Here is a 26,606-nt window from a genome sequence, read left to right as displayed (position 1 = left end):
AACAGATCCAAGTTCCAGGGGTTTCTTGTTTTATTCATGGAAAATTATGCTCAGAAACTGACATTATCTTTGCCAATAATTTAACACAGGTTCACTGCAGGAATTATAATTTATAATAATATTTCACAAGCCAGTAGCACACAGGATAATATCTCTTAAGTCAATAAAGAAATAGCATAATCTAAACCAATGATAGATTAATTACACTATCATTGCAGACAAAGGGACGATGAAAGAGATGAATGAAAGTCCAAATTTAGATGATGTGTACATTTCTACCAGTTGGTTCTTGGTAGAGTCCAACTAAAAGCGAGGTGTCAGCTGCCAGCTTAGGTCCCTCCTTGCTTGGGGCATGTGGCTATCAGGCTATGGTTGGCAGCCATAAGTGGGCTGCTCTGAAGGTTATGTCTTCAGAACATTTACATATCTTGTGCCACTGCCTACAAGGAGTAGCCTGGCCGAGGCAGGAACAGATGTCCCTTCTCTTCCTCAGACTGCTGCACAGCTTACCACCACTGCTGACTAAGAGTAGGCCACAGTAGGAGCAAATGTCTCAAGATCTTTGGAAACCTATTTACATCAGCAAAGAGTAGCCGTGTCCAAACTGAACACTCTAGAGTTACTGTTCAAACCTCCTGGTTTTTAAAGTTTAAAAGTCCATCACATGATGGACACCACTGGTGTTTCTATGGTGTCAGTGACGTAATGGTCCTCTTTACTCCGGGTGCAAGAGTTCGATAAGAACGTCCTAATACCAAACTTCAAAACAATTTCATCAAAACAAATTAAAACCACAAATAACTTTGTTCCAAAACATGGATCTGAAATCGTGACGAGTCAGTGCACAACATTTTTCTAACCAAGGGCAACTTGAAGTTCTTATTTTAATGATGCAGAAATGAGATGAAGTCAGTGGTTGCTTCTGAAATCCTCGAAGGAGCATCAGAAGCCAGAGCACCTTCCTCTGTTGTCTGAAGACCTCTCCCTTGGATGTCTCTCCTAGCTCTCCAGGGCTTCAGCCATTAGGACTAGCTGTAGCTTGTTAGCTGAATCCCTTTTGGAATATTTCTTTTTGGACTGAAATGATGCAACAACATACTAGACCTGCCCTGCCTTCCCTGTGCCTCTCCTACGGATCCCAAGACTGTCCTGTAACACCCTTCAATGCTCTTTGCTGTGATTGCCCAAGTGAAAACCCAAGGTTTGCAAAGGCTGTGTAATTCCGGCATCAGGTTTGAAATCGGATGCTGCTTTTGTGAGGGACTAAAATTAGCCATCCTGGTTATGGATTACAGGATACGCGCAACAAAGAGAAAGTGAGAGCAGGGTCTGTTCCTTCACCAGACCTCCTGGACGTCGCAGGCAACCTTTACAGGGTCTTCCAGTCAGCAAGTGACATGGAGACAGATGAGGATTGGTGGGTCCCTCACACGACGGGGCAGCAGCAAATAACCCCGGCGAGGTGCCCGACAGCAGCTCGTTTTCAAACGAATGTATTCTCTTCCTCCTCCACGGAACTGAACCGTAAAACTCAGGCCCCTTTCTTCCTCGTACCCCATGCTCGCAGCCGGGAGTCGCCGAAGCCCCTCCCAGCGCCGGTCCCTCTGGTCTCCCCTCCCCCGCCCCCTGTTTCCCCAGCCTGGGCTCCTCTCTGTCTCCCCCTCCCGGACAGCGTCCGCGCTCGGCCGGCCCTCCCGCCGCCTGTTTGTGAATGAGACGCTCAGTTTCTCAATGGAGCCGCGGGGGGCTCGGGCGGACGCGGCGCGGCCGCAGCGCTGGCCCTGAGCCCGGAGGGGGGCGCCTTTTCCTCGCTCCCTCCCCTCTTCCCTCCCTCCCGCCGCCGCGGCTTTTGAGGAACGGGGCTGAGAGGCCGCCGCGTAGGTCGCCGGGGCCCGCATCCCCGAGGACTCCGCCTCACGCTCCGGAGGAGCCGGAGCGCGGCCGGGGGAGCCAGACGCCGAGGAGGCCGGCGGCCTTCGGGAAATTTCCGCCGAGACCCTCCGCTCTGGGCTTAGAAAGTTCTTGAGTTCGTATTTCCTTTTTAAATCCCGCTTGGCTATTAGCTCTTCGCCGGCACCTTTTTTTTTTTTTTTTTTTTTCCGGGAGAGGAGGGGGAGTGCGGGGAAAGGAGAGAAGAAAATAAAAAAGGATTTCCGCCCGGAGAGAGCGACAGTTGTGAGAGCTTTTCCTTCAGGAGACAGGAGCGGCGTTCCCGGCCGCCGCGGGCGCCCGGCCCCGCCGGCCCCACCATGCGCGAGCCGGCCTCCGGCTGTTGAGGCACGGAGACGCGGAAGCGTCGGCCGGCAGCACCGGGCTCTCGGCGCTCCCGGGCGCGTTCGGTCGGCCGGGCGGCGGCGGCGGCGGCGGGATGGAGCCCGCGACCGCGCCCCAGCCCGACATGGCGCCGGAGCTGACCCCGGAGGAGGAGCAGGTAAGCGGGGCCGCGGCCGCGGCGGTGGGTGTGTCCGGACCCCCGAGGCCTAGGCCGGCCTCTGCCCGCGGAGGCCGCGCGCTCCACGGCCCCCGGCCCGCGGGTGCCCCTTCCCCCGGCGACCGCGCCCCAGGCCGTCAGCCCCCGACCCGGGGGACGCCGCGGGACGCAGCTCCCGGCCTCTTCGGTCCCTTAGGCTTACGGGCCTCAGATCGCCCCCTCCCCCCATTCTGGTGGTAATTCAAGTTCCTCGGACTGGGGGGCCTCCCTTTCCCTCCCACCACCCTCGACCCCCGACGTTTGCTGAACACCTACTTGCCTTCGGGCCCTCCACCCCTATAAATGTTCAGCTTCTTTCCTTAAGGGTTTGTGGTTTTTTAAGGACAGGCAAAGTCCCGTTGGGGGGAGGATTCCTGTGGGGAACATCTCCTCACCCGAGGAGAGTGGTGATAGGCAGTGGGTACGTAGATGCCCTAGATTTTCAGATGAGCCCCTCGGGCTTCTCACAGGGCTGTGGCAGGCCTACTTGGGCAGATTCTGGAAGACCCAGGCCTCATGCACCCGAAGCCCCTGGACTGGACCGCCCTATTCAGCGCTCTCAAACTGGGCGCATCCCCTCACCCCCACTTCCCTACCCACCCTCCCATCTCATCTCGCTGTCTCCATCTTTCTGGAGCCTATGTTGAGCTCCATTGTCCCTTAAAGCTTATGACCTTCAGTTCCCAGGAGGAAGTGGTTTGCGGTGTCATTCTGGGGGTTTGGGTAAGGGAAAAGCCCAGGGCCCTTGTATCTTTCCCTCCCCCACATTCCTTCTGGGGAGACACGGACCACTCCTTCAGAGGAAGATTGGAAAATCTGCTAGCTGAGATTGGGAACCCTAAAGACTTTCGCTATCTCTTCCTTGGCACTGCCGATACCCGGCTTTAGCTATGCTCAAATATAGCCATAGTCTGATTTCATGTTTAAAAAAACAAAAACCTGAAATAAGAAAAAGATGAACCATACTGGTAACCCGTTTCAGGCCCTCCAGCCCTTATTCCCAAGGACCACATTTGGTAGCACAGTCTGTAGGGTGGAGACAGTCCGATTTTACAAACTAGTATTAGTTAATGGGCTTAAGACCTGATTTTTAAAAAGCTCTTGACTTTTCTCCTCATTTGTGGAGATGACATTTTTCACATTTGGCCTCAAACCACTATCTTGCCTTTTCACGCCTTGAGATAAAATCAGCATGGGAGAGAAAAAAAAATTCTGCTCTGTAGGAGCAGTGGTAACATCCTGGTATCTGCAGTTGAGTGTTAATAAAATGCTAGTCAAGGCCTAGTGCAAGCAGGTGGCCAAGGAGCCTGTCCTTCCAGAATTAGGGAAATACTTCAGTACTAAGGTTGTGGTGTTGATTTTAAAGTGGCAAAACCCCTTTCACTTCTTTTCCTTGGATTAGTCAGATTTAGAGTTTCTATGTTTCTATGACTTAAAGGCATTAGTATTCCACTATGAAAACAGGATTAGGTTGCAAGTTAAAAAATTAAAACCAAGGAAAGCAAATATTGATAAAGTCAGTGCTTTACTCTGTATAGAGTATTTGCATATACTTTTATAGTGTTTAGTAAAATCTTTGTATTTAGTGGAAATCTTTTACAGTGAATAAACGTGATGGGCATTAATAAGGACTGGATGGTAACAGTAAAATATTTTTATATTAAGATCAAGAAGGTATGTGGGTTTTTAAAATCATACCTTTTCCTACAAAATGTCAGGTTTTCTACAAGCATTTCAAAATGTTGAAGCAAACATAAAAGTAGCATAGTTCCAATTATTGTGATTGTAATGAAATTGTAAAATTTCATAGTTTAATATCACATAAGAGCACTCTTCACTGTTATGATTTATTTAGATTATGTTAAGCAGCTGCAAATTCATGTTGGTCTTATCTAAGTAGTGATCATGGGATATGACACATTCATTTCATAATGCTGCCCCATTGCTGAAACCAATTTTATTTATTTCTTATCAAAAAATTTTTAATGTTTTATTTATTTTTGAGAGAGAGAGAGAGAGAGAGCGTGCGAGCGAGCGTGAGGCGGGGGGAGGGCCAGAGAGAGGGAGACACAGAATCATCCAGAGCAGGCTCCAGGCTCTGAGCTGTCAGCACAGAGCCTGACCTGGGGCTCAAACTCAGGAACACCTTGAGATCATGACCTGAGCTGAAGTCGGATGCTTAACCAACCGAGCCACCCAGGTGCCCCTCAAACCAATTTTAGAACTCATTTTAAAGCTTGTGGCAGAATCTTTCAGATATCTTCAGTGTTGGAAACATCTTATCCTTTTGAGGGTCAATTTGCTTTTCGGAAATACCAATCTTTTGGAATCTTATAAGTAAAGGATCACACTAGGTTAACACAGGTTCAGGCGAAAATGAAATACATTTATGCATTTAGGTCCTTTTGGGGGGTAGGTAACTAACTGCTTTAAAGATGTTTCTGGAGCAGATCTCTCCTGAATGGTATATTCTTGTATATAGTCATGTGAATCAGAAACCCAGAAGTTTCTTGAACATTTTGCTATCCCTCAGGCCCTGTACACTACAAATCATCAGATTTTCCTGAATATCTCTCGAATTCATCAACTTCTTCCACTATCACCATCACCCTAGTCCCCAAGCTGTTGTTAAATGTATCCTTACAGAACTTTTGTTTCCTACCTGATCATCTGCATTCCTTACTCTTATTCCAGAAGGCAAAGGCAAATTGAAAATCTCATTGTGTCTCCAGTCTGCCTCCCTGCCCCTAAAAGAGGCATTTATTTAAAACCCTTCAGTGGCTTTTCATTACTCTTGGGATATAACAACTCCTGAGTATGATCTACAATGCATGGGCCCTGAGTGTGGTCTAGAGCCCTAGCTAATTCTCACACCTCATCTTTCCTCCAGGCACACAGGCCTTTTGGTCCTGCATTCTTGCTGTTTTCTCCTGGTACAGGGTCTTTGTACAGACTGCTTTCCCCTGTCTGGGAACACCTGCCACTGTTAACTCTCTCTTCATCCTCAGCTTTTGCTTCCTCAGGAAGGCCTTCCTTGATCTCCCCAATTAAGTTAGATCTATGTTACTGGCTCTTAGAGTACCATGTACTGTCCTTTATATCACTTTTCACAAGTTTACACTATTTGTGGGATTGCATGACTGGAAGCTCCATGAGGGTTGGAACTGTGTCTACTTTTGCCCATCGCCATATGCGCATCGCCTAGCATAATGATTGGCACTTAGTGTATGGACATTCTGGAAATACTTGTGGAACAAAGAGTAGTTCGGTACATGAATAGAACACAGCATCATCTCCTTTCTGAGGGGCTTGTAAAAATAAGGACATTGTTCATTTTTACGTATACTTCTGAAGGTCATCATTATTGCTTTGTAGTCTCATTTCCTATCTAGGCATGTGCTGAACTGATATATCAAATTCTCATTTGTAACTCTGATGTTTCTTGCCTTTATTTTTTCAGTTCGCAGTAATTAACAGAGCTTACAATTGAGTTACAAGAAAAAGTGAGCTTTGCCTTTAATAAATTTACATGAATAGCAACAGGGTAATAACAGTAACTGTTTCCTGAGTTTCTGCTTTGAGTCAGGCTCCGCGCTGGGCATTTCACATACGATTAATCCTCATACGATTGGAATTATTACCTCATTTTGCAAACAAGAAAACTCAGACTGAGAGAAGGAAATTGCCCAAGGTCACATAGCTAGCAAGCAATGGAGCCATGATTTCCACCCAGTTCTGGGTTATTCTGCCTCCACTGCAAATGTTCCCTGTATTATACTACATAACTTCTCATGAAGCAGCTAGTTACCTTACTAAGATGTCTACATGCATGTATAATAGTTAATTTTGTTGGTTTGGGTATTGATATATGTGTATTTGGTTTTGATGATGTGTCTTAAAATATGGTTTAAAAATTGCACAGAAGAAAAATTTTGGAAGACCTTTACTCAGACCTATTGCCAACAGAGACATACACAGTCTATGCAAGAAATTGTGATGAAAGTACTCTTGAGAAAAAATGTGTTCCCTAAGATAGGGTTGACAACTCTCCATTTTGAGGTGTGGTCACAATAAAAATTTAATTTTTTGATATCTTCTTTAGCTTTTGTATAGGAGAAATAACTATTCATGGAACGAAATATGAAGAATATTATCTCTCCAAACTTTAAAAAGCTAGGTGTTTTGTATGTTAATGTGTTCATATAAAAGCCTTTCTTCATGGGCTGGCAAAATTATAAGTTTGGCAGTGTGAAGGGTAATTTCTACATATCAGCATTAGTCTTCATTTTTATTATGTTACTAATTGTCTTAATTTCACTTTGCCAGAGCATATACTAACATTTGTAACTTGACCTGAAGTTGATAATTTTTGAATTATAGTTAACTTGAAAGATAATTAAGGGTTTCTTGAAGGGGGGGGGTAAAAAAGGGGGTCTCTTACTCATCTGTTCTATGTCTAAAACCTACAGAAAGTTTAAGTGGGACTCCCTGAGTTACATTTGTTTGCGCATAAGTTGTGAGAAATCTCTCTTTGTAATCAAACCATAAACTAAAGACTCACCTAGGATTCTAAGGATACTCAAATTCAGAAATTACAGCTTTTAAGGGTCTTGATTTTACATGGATTTCCCAGTAGTGATTAATAGGATAGAAGAATAGAGTAGTTTTCAAGGCGCCTGGGTGGCTCAGTCGGTTAAGCGTTGGACTTCTGCTAAGGTCATGATCTCACAGTTCTTGAGCCTTGAATCAAGCCTTGCATCGAGCCTCGCAGCGGGCTGTGGGCTGTCAGCTCGCAGTCTGCTTTGGATCCTCTGTCTCTGTCTCTCTCTCTCTCTCTCTCTCTCTCTCTCTCTCTGCCCCCCTCCCATGTGCGCTTTCTCTCTCTCTCAAAAATAAACTTTGAAAAGAAGAACAGAGTAGTTTTCTAAAGTACTTATGCATTTATGCATATTTTTATTTTATGTTATTTAATTAATTTATTTTTGTGATAATGAATCACTAAATTCAATTCCTGAAATCATCACGTATATAGAACACCCAGTGCTCATGCCAACAGGTGTCCTCCTTAATACCCCTTGCCCATTTAGCCCATCCCCCACTCAACACCCCTCCAGCAACCCTTAGTTTGTTCTCTGTATTTAAGAGTCTCTTAAGGTATGCCTCCCTTTGTTTTGTTTTAATTTTTTTTAATGTTTATTTATTGAGAGACAGAGAGAGGCAGAGTGTGAGTCAGGGAGGGGCAGAGAGAGAGAGGGAGACACAGAATCTGAAGCAGGCTCCAGACTCTGAGCTGTCAGCACAGAGCCCGACGCAGGGCTTGAACCCATGAACCGTTAGACGATGACCTGAGCCAAAGTCAGATACTTATCTGACTGAGTCACCCAGGCTCCCCTTTCTCTCTGTTTTTATATTATTTTTGCTTCCCTTCCTTTATGTTCATCTGTTTTGTATCTTAAATTCTTGTTTTACTTTTTTTAAGATTTGATTTTTAAGTGGGGCGCTGGGTGGCTCAGCCGGTTAAACGTCTGAATTTGGCCCAGGTCATGATCTCACAGTTCGTGAGTTCGAGCCCCACATCAGGCTCTGTGTTGACAGCTTGGAGCCTGGAGTCTGCTTTGGATTCTGTGTCTCCCTCTCTCTCTGCCCCTCCCTAGCTCACGTTGGCACGCTCTCTCTCTCTCTCTCTCTCTCTCTCTCTCTCTGTCAAAAATAAATAAACTTAAAAAAAAAAAAGATTTGAGTTTTAATTAATCTCTACCCCCAACATAGGGCTCAAACTCACAACCCCAAGATCAGGAGTCATGTGTGCCACTGACTGAGCCAGCCAGGCACCACGCATATTTTCATCTTAGACCAAAGTTGGTTTTAATAACTTGTATAGTGCTTCTTGCACATTAAAAATAATTCATGAATTTCTTTAAAGTTGCTGTAACAAATAATCTAATATTTATTTTCAAAGCCTCTAAAGAAAATTTCTATTTTAGAGTTAATGTTGTTCAGAGCATTATGGTGAAGTTAGTAAGTTAGGGCTTACATTGTAAGCACTCAGTAAAGTTAGCCTTTATCATAATATTCTCTGTTTTTGAATAGTGAAAGATTTTAGAGCCAAGTTAGCTTAAACTAATCCCAAGGGAGAAAAATATTTATATTTACCCTGGGGATTATCACTTAGGATGGATTCATATGAATGCCAGAAAATAGTTATCTTGTAACTCTATCACATAGTTTTCGAAAACCTATTCTAATTCTATGCTGTGGTTTGTGTTCTTATAACAGGGATCATCTGAAGCTAAAAATTTAACTGCCTTGCAGTGGACTTCAGAGATTTTTGGCATTTTTCCCAAGGGCAAGGGTTTTTGTCCTGGTTCTTGTGGCCAAGAACTTCCCTTTTCCCACAGCCTCACATGTCCTGTGCTAAATGTCATCTGTCCCCCCAGAAGTATCCATACGTCAAGAACCAGATGATTCATAACATTAAGTAGAGGCCTTCCAGAGAGCGGAAAGATGAAGAATTCTCATTATTTTCGTTATTGCCAGTAACTAATGATGTTGTAATTAACAATCAGGTGAACTCTCATCTGGATGTGAGAATTGTACTCTGTTAAAATTTCTGAGCATATCAATGGCCTTGGACTTCACTTTTGTGGATGTTAAGGAACCTGGAGGTTTTCTCTAGGAACCTGACTTTTAGTCAGGTTCAATTCAATTAATGAATTGAAAAGTAAGACACTTCCTTTGGAAAGGAGCTGAACTGTTTCACAGAGGTAAAAGTTAAATGTTCTCTCTCTCTCTCTCAAAAATTCACATTAAAAAAAAAATTAGATGCCATCGTCCTAACTCTGTTCATATGCTAAAACCTACAGTGCCAGTTACAGCCATTTCATGCTTGTTCTACCACCCACCTCGATGTCTCACACAACGGGATATTTTCCTTTTCCAAATCAGTCATTATCATATTTGCCACCTGTGCATCCCTCTGTACAAGAGCTCCTTGGTTGCTCTTTCTGGCCACTGGAATAGTCCCTGTTTTTTATTCCTCTTCCTCCGGAGTAGGAGCAGATGTTCCTGGAACAGGTATTTTAGCCTGTATTCTTCAGTGCTGGAGGGCCTATACCTGCTGGAAGGAGCACTTTCATGTCTGACTTTGAAAAGACCTCTTGAGTAACTAACTGAAATGGCATGAGATAGGCAGCAGGGGTGGGAGACTGAGATGCCGTAGAGCCCATGGGAAGAGTGGTTTGTTTATTAAGGACTGGTTGTCTCTTAGATCTAGATTATAAAATGATGAGAACAAGACAGGTTAGAGGTGACTTTTTCTTTAGTTTCTGATTCTAAGAAAAACATTCCATTTTTCTCTAGGAAAGACCGTTTCTGTTTTATGTATTGGTTTCCTCTGAAATACCAAACCCACCCAAAACACACATGCATAGTTCTTGTCTTATTCAGCACAGGTGGCACAGAAATGACTAGCTTTATGGAATTCTTATGAAACCAGAGTTCTCAGAATTGATGGGCGGATTCTAAAGAGAGCTGTCTATGACTTTAGTACTGAAGTGTCTAGGGACATTAATCCGTAAATTACTTGTTCATTCCTTGAACTGGCTAAGCTTTACGTTTGTATTTGCTTTTATATATATCATTAATTAAATGATATACATCATTATTAATATTTTTAAAAATAGTCTTAGGTTCTCTACAATGATCATATATTTCTTTTATCATTAAAATCAATAACATCTTGTAAAAAGTGCTGCATGCACTATATAAGTGTGGGATTATGTTATTAAATGCTGAGGGGCGCCTGAGTGGCTCAGTCGGTTAAGTAACTGACTTCAGCTCAGGTCATGATCTCATGGGTTCTAGCCCAGCATCGGGCTCTGCTGGCGGTTCAGGGCCGAGACACAGGATTCTGTGTCTCCCTCTCTCTGCCCGTCCCCTGCTTGCGCATGCTCGCTCTCTCTCTCTCTCTCTCAAATAATAAACGTTAAAAATTTTTTTAAAAATGCTGAGATCCCGGGGCGCCTGGGTGGCTCAGTCGGTTAAGCGGCCGACTTCGGCTCTGGTCATGATCTCGCGGTCCGTGAGTTTGAGCCCCGCGTCGGGCTCTGTGCTGACAGCTCAGAGCCTGGAGCCTGTTTCGGATTCTGTCTCCCTCTCTCTGACCCTCCCCCGTTCATGCTCTGTCTCTCTCTGTCTCAACAATAAGTAAACGTTAAAAAAATTTTTTTAAAAAATGCTGAGATCCCAGTATTTAAAATTAATGCAAATCTAGCCTTTTTCTAAACAGAACTATTTGCAAGTGAAACCTGGGCCTTTTGGGAGATGATGGCAATAAGTCTTAGGTAAACTTCAGGAATCCCCAGCTTCCTTTGTGGCTCCAGTTTTATTTTATATTTTTGAGTTTGTTTTGTTTTCTTTTTTTAAGGAACTTTTAGGAAACGTTAATTTAAATAAGTAACATCCCTTACAGTTACAAAATGCTCAGTAAATAGTTGTGCTAATAGTATTCTTATTCTTTCTGCAACACCTAACAATTTTTTTTCAGGTAAGTAAAGGAAGAATAATTAAGAATTTAACTTTGTAGCAATGAGATAGAGGATTTCAAGATTGCCTGACTTCTGACAGTTACCATGCATGAGTAATATATCTAGAAGATGGTAGTGGGGATACCTGCAGCTGATTTTATGCTGTTATCACTTTCTGCACCATTCATTAGTTCACTGATTTATTTCATCTTTCTTGGTTATAGATTACCTTTAGGTGCATTGGTCAGCATTGTCTTTTTAATTTTTTTTTCCCAGATAAAACTTTAAAGGTCATCTGATCTAAAAATGACTCATTTGTGGAGTGCGAAGAGTAACAGTTTATATTATCTTCTATATCTTTCTTTTTTAAAAAAAATATTTATTTTTTGAGAGAGACTGTAAGCGAGGGAGGGGCAAAGGGAGAAGGGAACAGAGGATCTGACGTGGGCTCTGCTGACAAGCTGACAGCAGCGAGCCTAACGTGGGGCTTGAACGAACTCACAATCCATGAGATCATGACCAGAGCCAAAGTTGGATGCTCAACTGACGGAGCCACCCAGGTGCTCCATCTTCCTTATCTTTCTTAAACAGCATTTGTGAAAACATTCTCATTCCATGGTTTATCTCAGTGGTTCTCAACCAGGATGATTTCAAAACAGCCCTCTCGGCCCCAAATAAATGTCTATGTCTAGAGACACATTTGATTGTCACAATTAGAGGGTGCTACTGGCATTTGGTGGGTAGAGGCTAGCAATGCTGTGAAACATCTATAAATGTATAGGAGAGCCCACCACAACCAAGAATTATCAGACCCAGACTGGCAATAGTCCCAAGGTTGGGAAACTCTGTAATTTAGTTTTGTTTTTTTTTTTAGAGAAAGCAAGCAGAGGAGAGGGGTGGAGGGGGGAGGGAGAGAGAGTCTTAAGCAGGCTCCATGCTCAGCACCTAGCTTGATGCAGGGCTCCATCCCACGACCCTGGGGTCATGACCTTAGCCAAAATCAACAGTCATCCGCTCAACTGACTGAGCCACCCAGGCTCCCCGAGGAACCCTAGTTTATATCTGAAGGAATTTTGTGGTTCTTAGGAACAGAGATACAAATTCCTGCTTTTTAGTTGAAGATAAGTCTTTGGTTAACACATTTAGTATTTATTCAAATATGTGTCCCCAGATACTGATTTCTGGGATTAACTTTACGTACTGAAAAGTGAAAAACTCTTGTGTTTTATAGCATAACCATCACAGAGTATCGATAAAATGAGCCATTTGCAGGGGTTTTCAGGGATGGGAGGGATTTTATGTGACAAGGAGAACATTACTGAGCCCTGCCATGTAATGATAATGGGAGGTGTCAGTTTTGCTTTCCCCTCTAAGTGTTTCTGAGCTTCTGTTCCTCCAGTGAGTGAGGTGATTATTATGTATCTTCCTTTTCATGTTAATGTCTGCCAAGAGGAAGGTTTTACAGATTATAAACAGAAAATCTGTTCATTCAGCAATCATTATTGTCTACTGTGTACCAAGTTCTTGATCAGCATGGATGAGGGGCTCTCTGTCTTTGAGGAGTTGCCCTCTAGTTCTGAGCAGTTCTAGAATTGTGGGGTACCCACCAAGGAAGAGGCCCTCTTATACCCAGTGAGGGCAGGATCTCCATCTCTGTATCCTTAGTGCACATTGTGAGAGCTCAAAATACATTTGCTGAGGAATGAGTGAAAGCATGTTGGAATTATTTATTCCTCACACAACCCAGGAAACTGGTATTCTTTTGCTCAGGATGATTGTCTGTGTGATAATTGGGATGATGCTCAGAGGCTTTCAGTAATTTACCGAGGAGGCAGCACTGGGACACAAACTCTGATTAAATGCGGTGCTCGTTCTAGTAAACTTCGTCTGTTTTACCGACATATTTCTATGTATGACACACCTATATACATATACACCAGAAATAGCTCTCTCGGCACTTGGGGGTTGAAGATTCCTGGTTTCTGCTATTCCCAAGTTTTCCTACAGAGAAGTGGCTACATTGTTACCAGCTGGTTATTGTACATTTATTTATGAAAGAAATTATATGCTTTAATGGGGTTAATGAACTTGGGGGTTCATATAGGTCTCTGGCTGTACCTCTCAGAATGTTAATAGGTCTCCCCTTTGCCTTTATGAAGCCAGTCTTTAGTCTTTTATATATAAAGTTTAATCTTTCATGTATTATAATCAGCATAATGGGGAAGCATATGTAATATACATGCCTAGGATGAAACTGTAGCTTTTTTTTTCTTTAATTTTTTAAATGTTTTATTTATTTTTAAGACAGAGAGAGTGCAGGTGGGGCAGAGAGAGAGAGGGAGACACAGAACCTGAAGCAGGCTCCAGGCTCCAAGCTGTGAGCACAGAGCCCGACGCGGGGCTGGAACTCACGAACTATGAGATCATGACCTGAGCCGAAGTCGGACGCTCAACCAACAGAGCCACCCAGGCGCCCCTGAAACTGTAGCTTTTTAAATTGTTTTTCCCTGGCGCCTGGGTGGCTCATTCAGTTAAGCAGCTGACTCTTGATTTTGGCTTAGGTCATGATCTCAAGGTCGTGGGATATTGGGCCCCGCGTTGGGTTCTGTGCTGAGCGTGGAGCCTATTTAGGATTCTCTCCCTCTCCCTGCCCCCCACCCCTCTCATGCTCTTCTCTCCCAAAATAAATAAACCTAAAAATATAAATAAATAAATAGTTTTTTTCCATGATACCTTCGCTTTGCTCTTGTTTTGGCTGCACTTAAGCTACTACTAGAGTTTATTTCTCAATTCTTGCCAAGTGTAAAAGTTGAGAAAAATTTTTCCTAAAAACAAAAAAAATTTTTTTTTCTCCTTCTTTCCACTTTCTATACTCACACGTTTCTCTCTTAGATTCATAAAGGAAGAAAAAGAGTTACCGAGAGGAAGACCTGGAGCCTCAAACATAATACACAAGCATCAGAAAAGCTTTACTTGGGAAAAGCCGTTTGTTTCACTCAGTGTAGCTCTTCCATGCTAGGAAAACCCCCGAAGTGATGAGAAAATATTTCTAGTGAGGTTAGGGACTTAACAGTGATACAGCTAGCAAGATTAAAATATACAGGATTTCCAGTATACTTTTGTTTTCAAAAACATAACTGTACATCTTTTTTTTTTTCTTTAGCCATCCAAAACATCATTTTCATAGCTGATATCAAACTAAGCAAATGCTAGCTTTGGAGGTGATTTTGTGAGAAAATTAGAAGCAACTGGAAATTTGTGTTTTGAATGGTAATGCTTGGAAACTCTAGTCAGGACCTCTAATTGTTGTCGTGCTGCCCTTATAGTGCTACCAATATTGGTAAAAGCCCATGTCAAAACTTGTGATAACAATAGTGACTAAGCATTACCTATTAGGATGACTGTAATTTTTTTTTAAATTTTTTTTTTTACATTTATTTATTTTTGAGAGACAGAGACAGAGCATGAGCGGAGGAGGGGCAGAGAGAGAGGGAGACACAGAATCGGAAGCAGGCTCTAGGCTCTGAGCTGTCAGCACAGAGCCCGACGTGGGGCTCGAACTCACAAACTGTGAGATCATGACCTGAGCTGGTCAGTTACTTAACCGACTGAGCCACCCAGGCACCCCAGGATGACTGTAATTTTTAAAAATATTTATTTATTTATTTGGAGGAGAGTGCAAATGGGGGAGGGGCAGAGAGAGGGGGACAGAGAATCCTAAGCGGGCTCTGTGCTGACTGGCTGACAGCAGTGAACTCAGGAACTGTGAGATCATGACCTGAGCCCAAGTCGGACGCTTACTCAGCTGAGCCATCCAGTGCCTCTAGCTATAATTTTTTTTTAAAAAGAAAGAAAATAGGGGCGCCTGGGTGGCTCAGTCAGTTAGGTGTCCAACTTCGGGTCAGGTCATGGTCTTGAGGTTCTTGAGTTGGAGCCCTGCATCGGGCTCTGTGCTGACAGCCCAGCAGTTCCTGAGTTCCTGAGTTCGCTGTTGTCAGCACAGAGCCCGCTTCGGATTCTGGGTCTCCCTCTCTCTCTGCCCCTCCCCTGACTTACCTGTCTCTCTCTCTCTTTCAAAAAATGAATAAACATCAAATGAGTAAGTAAATAAATAAGACAGAAAATACCAAGTATTGGTATTGTTGGTGGGAGTGTAAAATGGTGAAGCCACTGTGGAAAACAGTTTGACAGTTTCTTAAAAGATTAAAGGTAGAACTACCATGTAACCCTGCAATTTTACTTCTAGGTGTATGTCCATGTCATAGCATCAGTCACAGTAACCCAAAGGTAGAAGCAACTTGAGTGTCCGTCGACAGATGGATAGTTAAACAAAATGTGTTATATACATACAATGGAATATTACTCAGCCTTAAAAAGACATGAAATTTTGATATATGTTGCCATGTGGATGAACCTCAAAAATACTGCTTATTGGGGCACCTGGCTGGCTTAGTCAGTGGAGCGGGTGACTCTTGATCTCAGGGTTGTGAGTTCAAGCCCCATGTTGGGTGTAGAAATTACTTAAGAATGAAATCTTAAAAAAAAAAAAAAAAAAAAACCCAACAACCCACTATGCTTATTGAAATAGGTCAGACACAGAAAGAGAAATATATGATTCCATTTACATGAGGTAACTAGAATAGGCAAATTTATAGAGAGAAAGTAGAGCAGTAGGGTCGGGGGAAGATGGGAAAGAGGATTATTGTTTAATGGGTACCGAGTTTTGTTGGGGGTGATGAAAAAGTTTGGGTATAGATAGTGGTGATGGTTACCCACCATTGTGAATGCATTTAATGCCACTGATTTGTATACTTATGAATGGTAAAAATAATGAATATTATATGTAGGGGCATCTGGGTGGCTCAGTTGGCTAAGTGTCCCGACTTGTGCTTTCAGGATGGAGCCCTGCCTGAGTCAAGGATTCTTGGTCTCTCTCTGTCTGTCTCTCTGCCCTCCCCCGCTGGTGTGTGCACCCTCTCTCTCCCTCTTTCTCTCTCTTAAAAATAAAACACATTGAAAAAATGAAAAAAGATAAATATTATGTGTATATTTTACCACCATAAAATAATGGTTAAGCACTATTCTAATTGCTTTACAGGTTTTAATGTTTTGGTTAGTGAATAATGCAGCTGGTGAGGCATAGGAAAGAGAATAGGTGTTAATTCCACTTCTGGTTTGGCTGCTGATCTTGAGCCTAGAATCACTTATGTAAGTGCCATTTCTCACAGAATGTAGCTATGTTAATAATTTGTTAGGATGTAAATTGTCGTCTGTTTTTAAGCTCTTGAATGTTTCACATGTGAGATCCAGTTAAGGTCTACTCTACTCTGTAGGAGAGTAAGGAATTTTCTGTGTGGGACAAAGCACTGAATGTTATGATGCAAATGGACCCAATTTGTACAGCATCTTCCTCTTCCCCCACCCCCACTCCCAATATAGTTGTGGGAGTGACTTGAAATATTGATCCGGAGCAGTGGTTCTCAGAGAGTGGTCTCCAGACCAGCTATGTGAGCATGCCCTCAGAGCTTTTTAAAAATGCACATATTCAACTCCCACCCCAGACCTACTGAATCAGAAACTCTAGGCTTAAGGTTCAACAATCTATATTTAACAAGCCTCCAAACGCACACTCAAATTTGAGAACTGGTGATCTAGAGAATAGGGTGTTGCGTTGGTAGGGGAACCATCTAAAAGTGGGTTTAAATACTCAGGCTCACTTCAGGAAGAGAAGGCCTAGATTTACAAATTGACTCTAGAACTGTAAGTATAGAACTAGTTTGAACTGGATGAAAGCTCCAGGTATTGTCTGATTCTAGACTAGAACTCTACTGTTCCCTGGTAAAGGAACAGTAAGGCAAAGTTCTCAAAACGCTAGCATTTACCATGGTTTCTCTCATCCAAAGAAAGAGCAGAGCCTGTACCTACTTTAGAAATAGAAATTGAACCACAATGTCTACCTGGTTGAAAACAACAGGGCATTGAGACACCTGATGTCCCCTGCAGATGGCATTCCCTAGAGACATGCTTGGCTTCCAAGGGAGTACTGAATGAAAGGAGACACAGACTGTTCTGATTCAGCCAGGAAAACCTGCCAACTTTGACAGGGCTATTCCATAGGGAAGCTCGTGTTACTGCAATGTCAGTTGCCCTGATAATCTGGACCTAGGAGTTACCAGATTTTATTGTCTGAATCCTGCCAGGGAGCTGAGCCCAGTTCTAATTGGAACTGAAAATGGGGCGCTGCAGTGAGGACAGCCAGATTACAGGCAGCTTTTGCAGGCTTCATTCTTTGTAGGTTTGCAAATGGCCTCTTAGGTACAGTAAACTGTACTACTTGTACTATTTTAGGAGCATGAATAGGTTTGCCCTTGAGTTTGTTTATCCGAGAGCCTCCTTAGGCTGGGAAGTATTGATTCAATGAGTTTGAAATGGCTGAGGTGTGAGGTGTGACATTGCCTAATGAAGTGCTCTGGCCACCTGTATCCCTTTCAGGGAGTAATGGACATTTAGGAAGAGTTCCAGTGTCTTGAGTATGTGATAAAGACACAGGACTCTGTTACCTAGAGTACAAGTTGTGGGGCTTATCTTAGGAAAAAAGCAAGAGGCTAGTTACATTTGGTGTAGACTAGCAGCAGCAGGTCTAATCTACAGGCAAAGGCCAGGTTAACAACAGGTATGACATGCCAGGTCCTAGAGTTGTGAGCTAGCAGTCATCAAGTCACTCCTCTCAGATCCATGTGACATGGGCAAAATTGAATTTGAGGTGTGTGTGTGGAGAGGGAGAGGGGGAGAGGGAGATAAAGATGAAGGGAGGAATGTGTTAGTTATTGAGGAACAGAAGTAGTTGACAGGTAACTGCTATTGTGTGAAGAGGAAGAAATATAGAACCAGGAAGGGACTAGTTACTGTGGTTTCAAAGCTTCTCACTCTTCTGATCTTTTCCTGAATTGATTCTCATTTGCCGGTAACCTTAAAATTTAGCACTCAGGACTGAAGGCAGTCTTACAAATAAAGTCTGATGGCCTCCTTGTTTGGGGCTTACTTGTTTTGGACACTGTGCTTCTGTAATGTGTTCCAAAATCACAATAATTTTTGGCAGTGTTGGCAAACTATTGACTCATAGGTTCAAGTTAACTAAGATCCCTAAGTCTTACGTGTTCCTGTTAAATTTCTTCTGGTGTTTCTAAAATTGATTTTCTTGCACTTTTCCTGTATAAATTTTATTCTGTTAGATTTAATGTTCACTGAGCATTTTGTGAACATTTTTGTTAAGCCTTATATGCCAAGAACTTTACAATATTACCTTTTCTCTCCTCTTGTAACAATTCTGTGAAGTGTAATTTCTCTTTTATAGAATAGAAATTAAGGCTCAAACAAATTAAGTAATTTGCTTGCATTCTAAACAGTGAAGTAGAATCAGGCATTCAAACCGGTCTGACTCCAAAGTCTCTTGCTTTTGAATACCATTCTTGCCCATTGTTCCATCCCGTTTTGATCTTTTAGATCTGTGTTCTGTTTTAAATATATTTGTTCTCTGGGGCACCTGGGTGGCTCAGTCAGTTGAGTGTCCGACTTCAGCTCAGGTCATGATCTCACTGTTTGTGAGTTTGAGCCCCGCGTCGGGTTTGTGCCGATAGCCCGGAGCCTGCTTCGGGTTCTGTGTCTCCCTCTCTCTCTGCCCCGCCCCCCTCTCGCTCTGTCTCTGTCTCTCAAAAATGAATAAACGTTAAAAAAATTTTTTTAAATATATTTATTCTCTTAGCTAAAGGCCCTCTTACATTGTCAGCATGACCCAGTGATCTTATCTAAGTCATTTATAACAGTGGGACCGGGCCAGGTATGGATGCAGAGCAAATCAAGGGAAAGAGCATGGCCTTTAGAGTCAGATTTGGTTTTGGAATCTTGGTCGTATCATCACAAGTGGTGTGACATGGCAAGGTCCTTAACTTGTCTGGGCCTCTATTTCCTTATATATAAAATGCCTTAATACCTACAAATGGGCCTGTTGGAATGGTTGAATAAAAAATGAATGCAAAGTACTTTAGATTATGGCCCATCCCAGCATACTGTATGCTCTCAATAAACATTAGTCTACTTGTCTCTCTCATTTCAGGGAATTCTTTAATGTCTTTTTATTTTTTTGTGTCCTTTAAAATTCATCCCCCCAGTCCTATTGATTTTTTTTTTTTTTTTTAATTTAATGGACTGTCTTTGGGTATAGTTGTTTAGTTTCCCACAGGGCTATCATATGCCCCACTGTGGCAGCATACTTGGCTATAGAAAGTAGTGGTTAAGAGCTATACCACAAATTTCTGCTGGAGTGTGAGCAAGGTGCTTAAAACTCACTCTGCCTCAGTTTCATCACGTGTAAAACGTGGGTAAAAATAGTACCTACCATGAAGAGTTGTTATAAGGATTAAATAAGTTAATATATATGAAGTCCTTGGAACAGTGCTTGGCAGATAGTGCTGTTGAATCTTTGCTAGTATTAATATCTGTAAGTTACAGATAATAATACCTACCTTGTATGGTTATTATGAGAAGTAAGTGTGTCAGGCGCCTGGGTGGCTCAGTCAGTTGAGCGTCCAACTTTGGCTCAGTCATGATCTCATGGTTCATGGGTTCGGGCCCCGTGTTGGGCTCTCTGCTGTCAGCACAGAGCCTGCTTCGGGTCTTCTGTCTCCTTCTCTCTCTTCCCCTCCCCTGCTTGTACCCTCTCTCTCCCTGTCTCAAAAATAAATAAACATTAAAAAAAAAATAAGTGTGTCAACTGCTTAATATTTTGCCAAGCAAATAAATATAACAAATTAATAGAAGGAAATCTCACTGTGAACAAAGATACCATGAAACACTTGTCAAATGCCTTGCTATTTCAGCAAGAGGTTCAGAAATCTCTTCCATGTATTGGTGATTTTCAAACTTTACCATATATAAGAATCACCTGGCGGAGGGGGGCGGGCACCTGGTGGCTCTGTCAGTTAAGTGTCTGACTTCAGCTGAGGTCATGATGTCATGATGTCATGGTTTGTGAGTTCGCTGTCATTGCAGAGCCCGCATCAGATCCTTGGTCTCCCTTTCTCTCTGCCACTACCCTGCTCGCATGGCTCCCCCTGCCCCTCTCTCTCAATAAATAAATAAATAAATAGACACTAAAAAAAAAAAAAAAGAATCACCTGGGGATCTTGTTAAAACAGATTATGATTCAGCAGGTTTGTTGTGGGGCCTGAGAGTGCATTTCTGAACAAGCTCCTAGGTGAGGCCAGTGCTGCGGACTTCATTTTGAGTAGCACTGTAATATTCCGTTCCTTTCTTTTTCAGTCTAGTTGTATTCTTTCTTGAAAGACTTGTTTTTAGTAAATCATTTCTGATAATCACTACTCCCCTTTCTAAAAGGTCAAAGTGCCCTTTAAAAAACAAACAAACAAAAAAACCCATTGGCTAAGCTAGGTGTGTATGCATGTAAAAGAAAGATAAATTGTACAGTCTACTGGGGATTGATGTCAGAGACTGGGAACTTTTGTAACCTTCAGTAGACATCCCCTCTTTGGAATTAGGACCATGTTTGCTCATTCTCAGGTTTTGATAACCTTGCTCATCCTTAAGGTTCTGCAGCAGATGTTCATCAGGCTCCCCTGGGATTCTCAGGATTGTTAGGTTTTGCAGGTCTGGAGACTTGAACTGATTTGGAATAATCAGGGGTTCTACTATTCTGAGCTTCAGTTCTTGCTTTCCACAAGGCTTGTTCTTCCCCTCTTCAAGTTGAAGATGATATTTGTTGATAGAGAAATGGAAGATCTCTTTTTCTGCCATCTTTCCGTGTTGCCATAATGGTGTGCATGAATGTCCTGGCAGATGCTCTCAAGAGCATTAACAATGCTGAAAAGAGAGGCAAACCAAACACCAGGTTCTTATTAGGCCCTGCTCCAAAGTCATCATCCGATTTCTGACTGTGATGATGAAGCATGGTTACATTGGCGAATTTGAAATCATCAATGATCACAGAGCTGGGAAAATTGTTGTGAACCTCACAGGCAGGTTAAACAAGTGTGGAGTTAAACAAGCTCCAGGTTTGATGTACAAGTCAAAGATCTAGAAAAATGGCAGAATAATCTGCTCCCGTCTTGCCAGTTTGGTTTCATTGTACTGACAGCCTCAGCTGGCATCATGGACCATGAAGAAGCAAGACAAAAACACACAGGAGGGGAAATCCTGGGATTCTTTTTTTAGGGATGTAATACGTACGTGCAAAGAAAATGCCTCACTGAAAAAAAAAAAGAGAGAGAGAAATGGAAGAAGAGTTGATCTAGATGGTTCTCACAGAGCCCTTTTTGTTAGCCTTAGCTTTATTAACAGGCCTTTTGGGCAGTGACTTTCCTGGCACTTTTCCTTTAGGTCAGAACCACCATTCTATTATCTTTTTGACTGTGCCCTCTTCCACTTTCTTTATACGTGTGTATGTGATTTGAACATCTACACTCAATGGAGAATACTGTGCAACCATACTAGTTAATACTTAAAAAATTTTTTTTATGTTTATTTTTGAGAGAGAGAGAGAGACAGAGACAAAGTGTGGGCGAGGGAGGGGCAGAGAGACAGGGAGACACCGAATCCAAAGCAAGCTCCAGGCTCTGAGCTGTCAGCACAGAGCCCGATGAGAGGCTTGAACTCTCGGACCACAAGATCATGACCTGAGCCAAAGTCAGACGCTCAACCAACGGAGCCACCCAGGCGCCCCCAGAATGTCACTTTTGAGGGTTTCTGTAAAAAATACTAGCATCTGTATTCTCTTTAGAATTTTAGGTTTTTGAGATTTTAATTATGTGAAACGTACATTTTTAGAGGCGTATAACAAATGGATAAAAATGTGGGCTCTCCATCTGCACTGACAGCATGGAGCCTGTTTGGGATTTTCTCTCTCCCCCTCCCTGCCTCCCTCTCTCTTGAAATAAATACTAAAAAATAAACCTTTAAAGTTTTAGGGAAAAAATGTGGGCTCTCCAGAGTCAGAAAACCTGTGTTCTGACGCAGCCTTCACCACTTTTCTCATTTGGGGACCTTGGGCAAGTTAACAGTTGGAAATCTGAGTTTTCTAATCTTGCTACATGGATAAGAGTATCAACCTCCTTAGGGCCTTTGAGAGGACTTGACAGTCCTTGTAAAACTATCTGGTAGTTAGAATTCAGTATCAATAAATATTAGTTGTTGTTAACAGCTAATTTTATTAAAGGTCTAATGTTATTTAAATCACTGTGGCAAGGTTTACATAATGCCTTCACAGCCAATTTTTTGATGATATGAGATGGACAGGTATTATCCCTTTTTGGATGAGGAAACTGTGGCCTGAAGAGTGTTGACCAGGCTCAGGTACACATACTGTGGCAGAACTGGGTCTTTACTCCAGGATTACTGGTGCCACATCTAGGACTTGCTCTCTTAACTGCCTTCTTCTGACAGCACTTTAGTTGTTGGCTGTCACACTTTCAAAGATTACATGGTTACTTTCTCTTTTTCAACTAGTCTGTCTGCTTGGTTTGGATGCAGTCCAGTATAGTAGTTCCTCATCCTTTTAGGATGAAACTGTCAGCAAGAATTTTCTACCCCTTCTCCCCCTTTAAAATAAATACCTATTCGGCAAATGACAAGGTGCTTGAAGTTCCCTATCTCTAACATTCTTATTACCACACCGGTTTTGGAATCTGAGTCAAGAAAACAATCCATATTCTTCATCATTGAGCAGACTGAAGGGTACTCCAACGGCTGTATCATGTCCCTGACTCTTGTATCCTCATTCAGAAATTCTCCAGTGTGGTTTGTGGATTTCTACTGGAGACTATCATTTTGAGACATACTGCCATCGGTCTTCCCTTTTTAAGATTTGAATGAGATTTGCCCATTCATTGGCGTACTGCATTCACAAATCCATTAACTCCAATTTTCCCTGGTAGTGACCATGTCTTATTCATATTATAAAATTCATAAACTTTAATTTATTTTGGATATCTCTATTGTAGATGTCTTAAGCTATTGGCAACTTAATTCGCAGGTATTTTCTTTTGTGACTTAATAGTTACCTCTTCCATCGCTTTTCTTCTCATAGCATTCCTGGTTTTTTGTCCGGTTTTATCCTGGAATTTTTCTCTTTTCCTCTATTTTCAGTTTTGAGTTCTCATAGTCAGATTGGCAAGTAAGTGTTCAGACAAACGTGTTCCTCCTACTCCCCGTGAACAGCATTCATTTAGCAGACTGAGAGCCCATAATCTTTTTTATGCATTTACTCATTAAAATGGTGCCAAGCACTGTGCTTGGTGGGGAGTATGCAGTTGTGCATCTCCCCAAGCTTATAGTCTAATGGGAGCAGACAGATAATAACATAAGCTTTTATAATACTGTGTGCTTATTTATTTATGTATTTTAATGGATATTGTTTCTTTTTTTAATTTATTTTTTATTGTTTCAATTTAAATCCTAGTTAGTTAACATAGTGTAATAACGATTTCACGAATAGAATTTAGTGATTCATCACTTACATATAACACCCCAGTGCTCATCCCAACAAGTATCCTTCTCAATACCCATTGCCCATTTAGCCCATCCCCCCACCCAACACCCCTCCAGCAACCCTCAGTTCTCTGTATTTAAGAGTTGCTCATGATTTGAAGAAGTAGGATTTAGAACGGACACCTAAAGAGTGGTAAGTAGTAGACCAAGTTGGGGTGTAGGGGAAGAATGTTCCAGTATGATCTGGAAAGTCAACTCCAGTATTGACAGACATTCACATTCCTCCTTTTTTCCCCTAAAGTCTCAGCTTTCAATTGGAAAAAGATAAACATTGTTGGCTAAGACCTCTCTCACCCCCTGGGTCCTCCAAGTCCTTTAGATTCTTATTTTTTCCCTAGAAATACTTTTCAGGTTTCTTCTGGTTGTTTGGTTTGCCACTTCATTAACCAACTGGAAGGGGTAGCAGTTGGCAAGCTGCCTCAGGTTTTTTTCTCATAGTGACCAACTGTTCCCCACCCTTGCCCCGGGACTCCATGTGGGAACCTGAATGATTTTGCTCTTGCTGGTGGTGAGGAGCCTTCTGTTTATTCTCCAGATTTCTGTTTTCTTCTTTTTTTCTCTTCTGTCTTACCATCTTCTGTTTCTCAACCTCTTGACATTTTCTCTTCTGACAACTTAGAAATGTTTACTTCCTTGTTTTCTTGTTGAATCATTTCCTCCATTGTCTCTGGGAGCTCTTTATCCTCTGATAACTTTAATCTGGAGAGGTAGGTTTTTAAGCCTGGAGGAGAGATGCCAGCTTGTGCTTACTAAACATGCTATTGACAGATGCCACCAGGAAGAAAGTGAGTGTGGCACAATCCCTGCAGGAGCTTGGAACATCCCCCTGTTTAGGGCTAGGAGCTAGGAGTTCCAAAAGCAGCTATAAATCCCCTTTGTAGAGCTCCCTAAACTCATTCCTTTTTGCCATGATATGAAGACTATTAACAAACTTATCATTTGGTGGGATAGTTTAAAATACTTTTTAAAGCAGTGTGTTCAGATATTCCTGTTATATATTTTAGTTGAAAGCTATATAAAATTAACACATTTTATTTTTTTAGTAGATAATATAGTCACATGAAAGAGAACATGGTAAATATTTCCTTCTCTTGCCATGTCTCTCAGCTACCTAAGTTGTCCTCTGAGACCTAGGGGCCTCTGGCAGGCTGCCCTAAGGTGTGCCACTTTGGCATGAACTTTATTTTGGGTTAAAAATAATCAAAACTGAGGAGATACAGGAAAAGCTCTCTTTCAGGTCTTCAGCTGCCTAAATTTACATTGGAAAGGAGAGCCTATACCTGGAAGAAAGCTATTAAAACTGGCTCCCCTTTACCTAAGGAACTTACCTGCATAATAAGGCAACCTTTGTTTTTCAAAATACTGCTTTTCACCTTCCTGTAATGGCTTTCCTCCCCTTTGTATCCTCCAACCTACCCCTCTCTTTAGCTCACATAAACTTCTTGTTGCCTCATTGTCTTTGGATTTCTTGTCTGTGTGGATTCCCCATATGTACACTATTAAATTTTATTTTCTCCTGTTAATCTGTCTCGTGTCAAGTTGATTCGAAGTCCAACTAGAAGGACCGTGAAGGGGTGAGGAAAGTCTCCTCCAACTCCCCGACAGAGACAACCAATGTTACTGGTTTCTTATATATTCTTCCAGAATAATTTTGTACCTAGGCAAACACGTGACATATATATTATCTGACAAGATGAATGATAACATGTCTTGTATTTCTCAAGGCCATGTGAAGTGGAAAGACTAGGATTTGAAGACTTACATTCAAACCTCAGCACCTTAGCTCTGTCCTTATTAGTTTAGTAACCTTGGGCAGCTTGCTTAAGCTCTGGGTGCTTTGTTTTCTTTATGTTGTTAATAGTACTTAGTATATGTACAGTTCCTTCTTTGGTGCATGTTAATGCTTCACAGCTGGTTGCTACCTTTGTTATTTCTTGCTGGACCATATTCTTTGGCCTGTGTGAACTGGAAGGAGCAAGAAGTGAATGGATTGAATTGCTTTCTTTAATATGTGATAAATGCTCTCTTACATATAGAAGGGAATCTGATGGGCACCTGGGTGGCTCAGTCACTTAAGCGTCTGACTTTAGCTCAAGTCATGGTATCATGGTTTGTGGTTCAAGCCCCACGTCAGGCTCTGTGCTGATGGCTTGGAGCCTGGAACCTGCTTCAGATTCTCTCTGTCTCTGCCCCTTCTCCCACTCAAACTCTGTCTCTCTCTCTCTCTCTCTCTCAAGAACAAATAAACATTAAAAAAATTTTTTCGGAAGGGAATCTGAGCCAGGGGAGACAGAAATAGCATTTTTGAAAGGAAGAGAACGTCTTTTGCTCCTCAGGTGTTAGAGCCTGACTATTTCTGATCTGGGGCCTTCACACACTTGGCTGATGGTGTGCTGATAAACCCTAGCCCTTCACTTCCGCTGGTTAGGAAGTTTTTAACACTGAAGAGCTTTTCACATTAAATAGCTAAATTAACCCTTCTGTATTGCCTGAAGCTTTGGACTCTTGTGGGAAGCTTAAAACTTGGTCAGCCCTACTTTGAGTTTCCTGCTCTTCAGTTCCTAGTGTGATGTTAATGCTTTAATAGCAGGTTTTTTTCTTCTTGGTTCTTACACAGTCAGTGCTTGATGTAATAGATGGAAGAGTCTGGAGTTTAGTACCATTCCCATTTTATTTCATCAGAAGGATTGTATAAGGCCTTTCTTCATGGTTTTCTGGCCTTAGCATTTTTTAAAGGTAAACTATAATTATATTTTATTTGTTTATTTTTAAGTAATCTCTACGCCCAACGTGGAGCTCCCAACTCACAACCCAAGATCAAGAGTCACATGCTGTAACTACTGAGCCAGCCAGCCAGGGGTCCCTGGGATTTGTAGGACTTTAAGTTTGAAGTTCACTTGGTCTCTTAATGTGTAAAAGAAAGAGATTTTATGTCTTGCAGTACATGAATACCAGAATAAAAAGACCTGATAATGTGGGATATTTTTTAAAGTAAGACAGTTTTTGAATACCCACTGTGCAGTGTTCTGTGTTGGATGTTGTTTTAAGCAGCT

At 42.2% G+C, this 26,606-nt stretch overlaps 1 protein-coding gene and 1 pseudogene across 4 annotated transcripts in view; both read left to right on the top strand.

The window, feature by feature from the left end:
* The first annotated feature begins 1,669 nt into the window (after positions 1 to 1,669).
* The window catches only part of PTPN9 (protein tyrosine phosphatase non-receptor type 9), an 81,654-nt gene continuing 56,717 nt past the window's right edge, over positions 1,670 to 26,606 (top strand). For 2 of the 4 annotated variants that reach the window (XM_086711257.1, XM_086711256.1), the window contains exon 1: positions 1,671 to 2,431. In XM_086711257.1, coding sequence (XP_086567383.1) covers positions 2,369 to 2,431 — 63 coding nt within the window. In that variant the 5' untranslated portion in view covers positions 1,671 to 2,368. Of the gene's footprint in view, positions 2,432 to 26,606 lie in introns of all 4 variants that reach the window. The other 2 variants (XM_086711255.1, XM_025920007.2) reach the window with 2 other exon arrangements.
* Positions 15,583 to 21,345, top strand: LOC147580334 (small ribosomal subunit protein uS8 pseudogene; annotated as a pseudogene).

Source organism: Puma concolor, chromosome B3, assembly GCF_028749965.1.
Source record: "Puma concolor isolate L17-30 chromosome B3, mPumCon1.1.hap2, whole genome shotgun sequence".
NCBI classification, from domain to species: Eukaryota; Metazoa; Chordata; class Mammalia; order Carnivora; family Felidae; genus Puma; species Puma concolor.
Note: the sequence above shows the minus strand (reverse complement) of the source record. Positions and strands in the feature narration are given on the sequence as shown.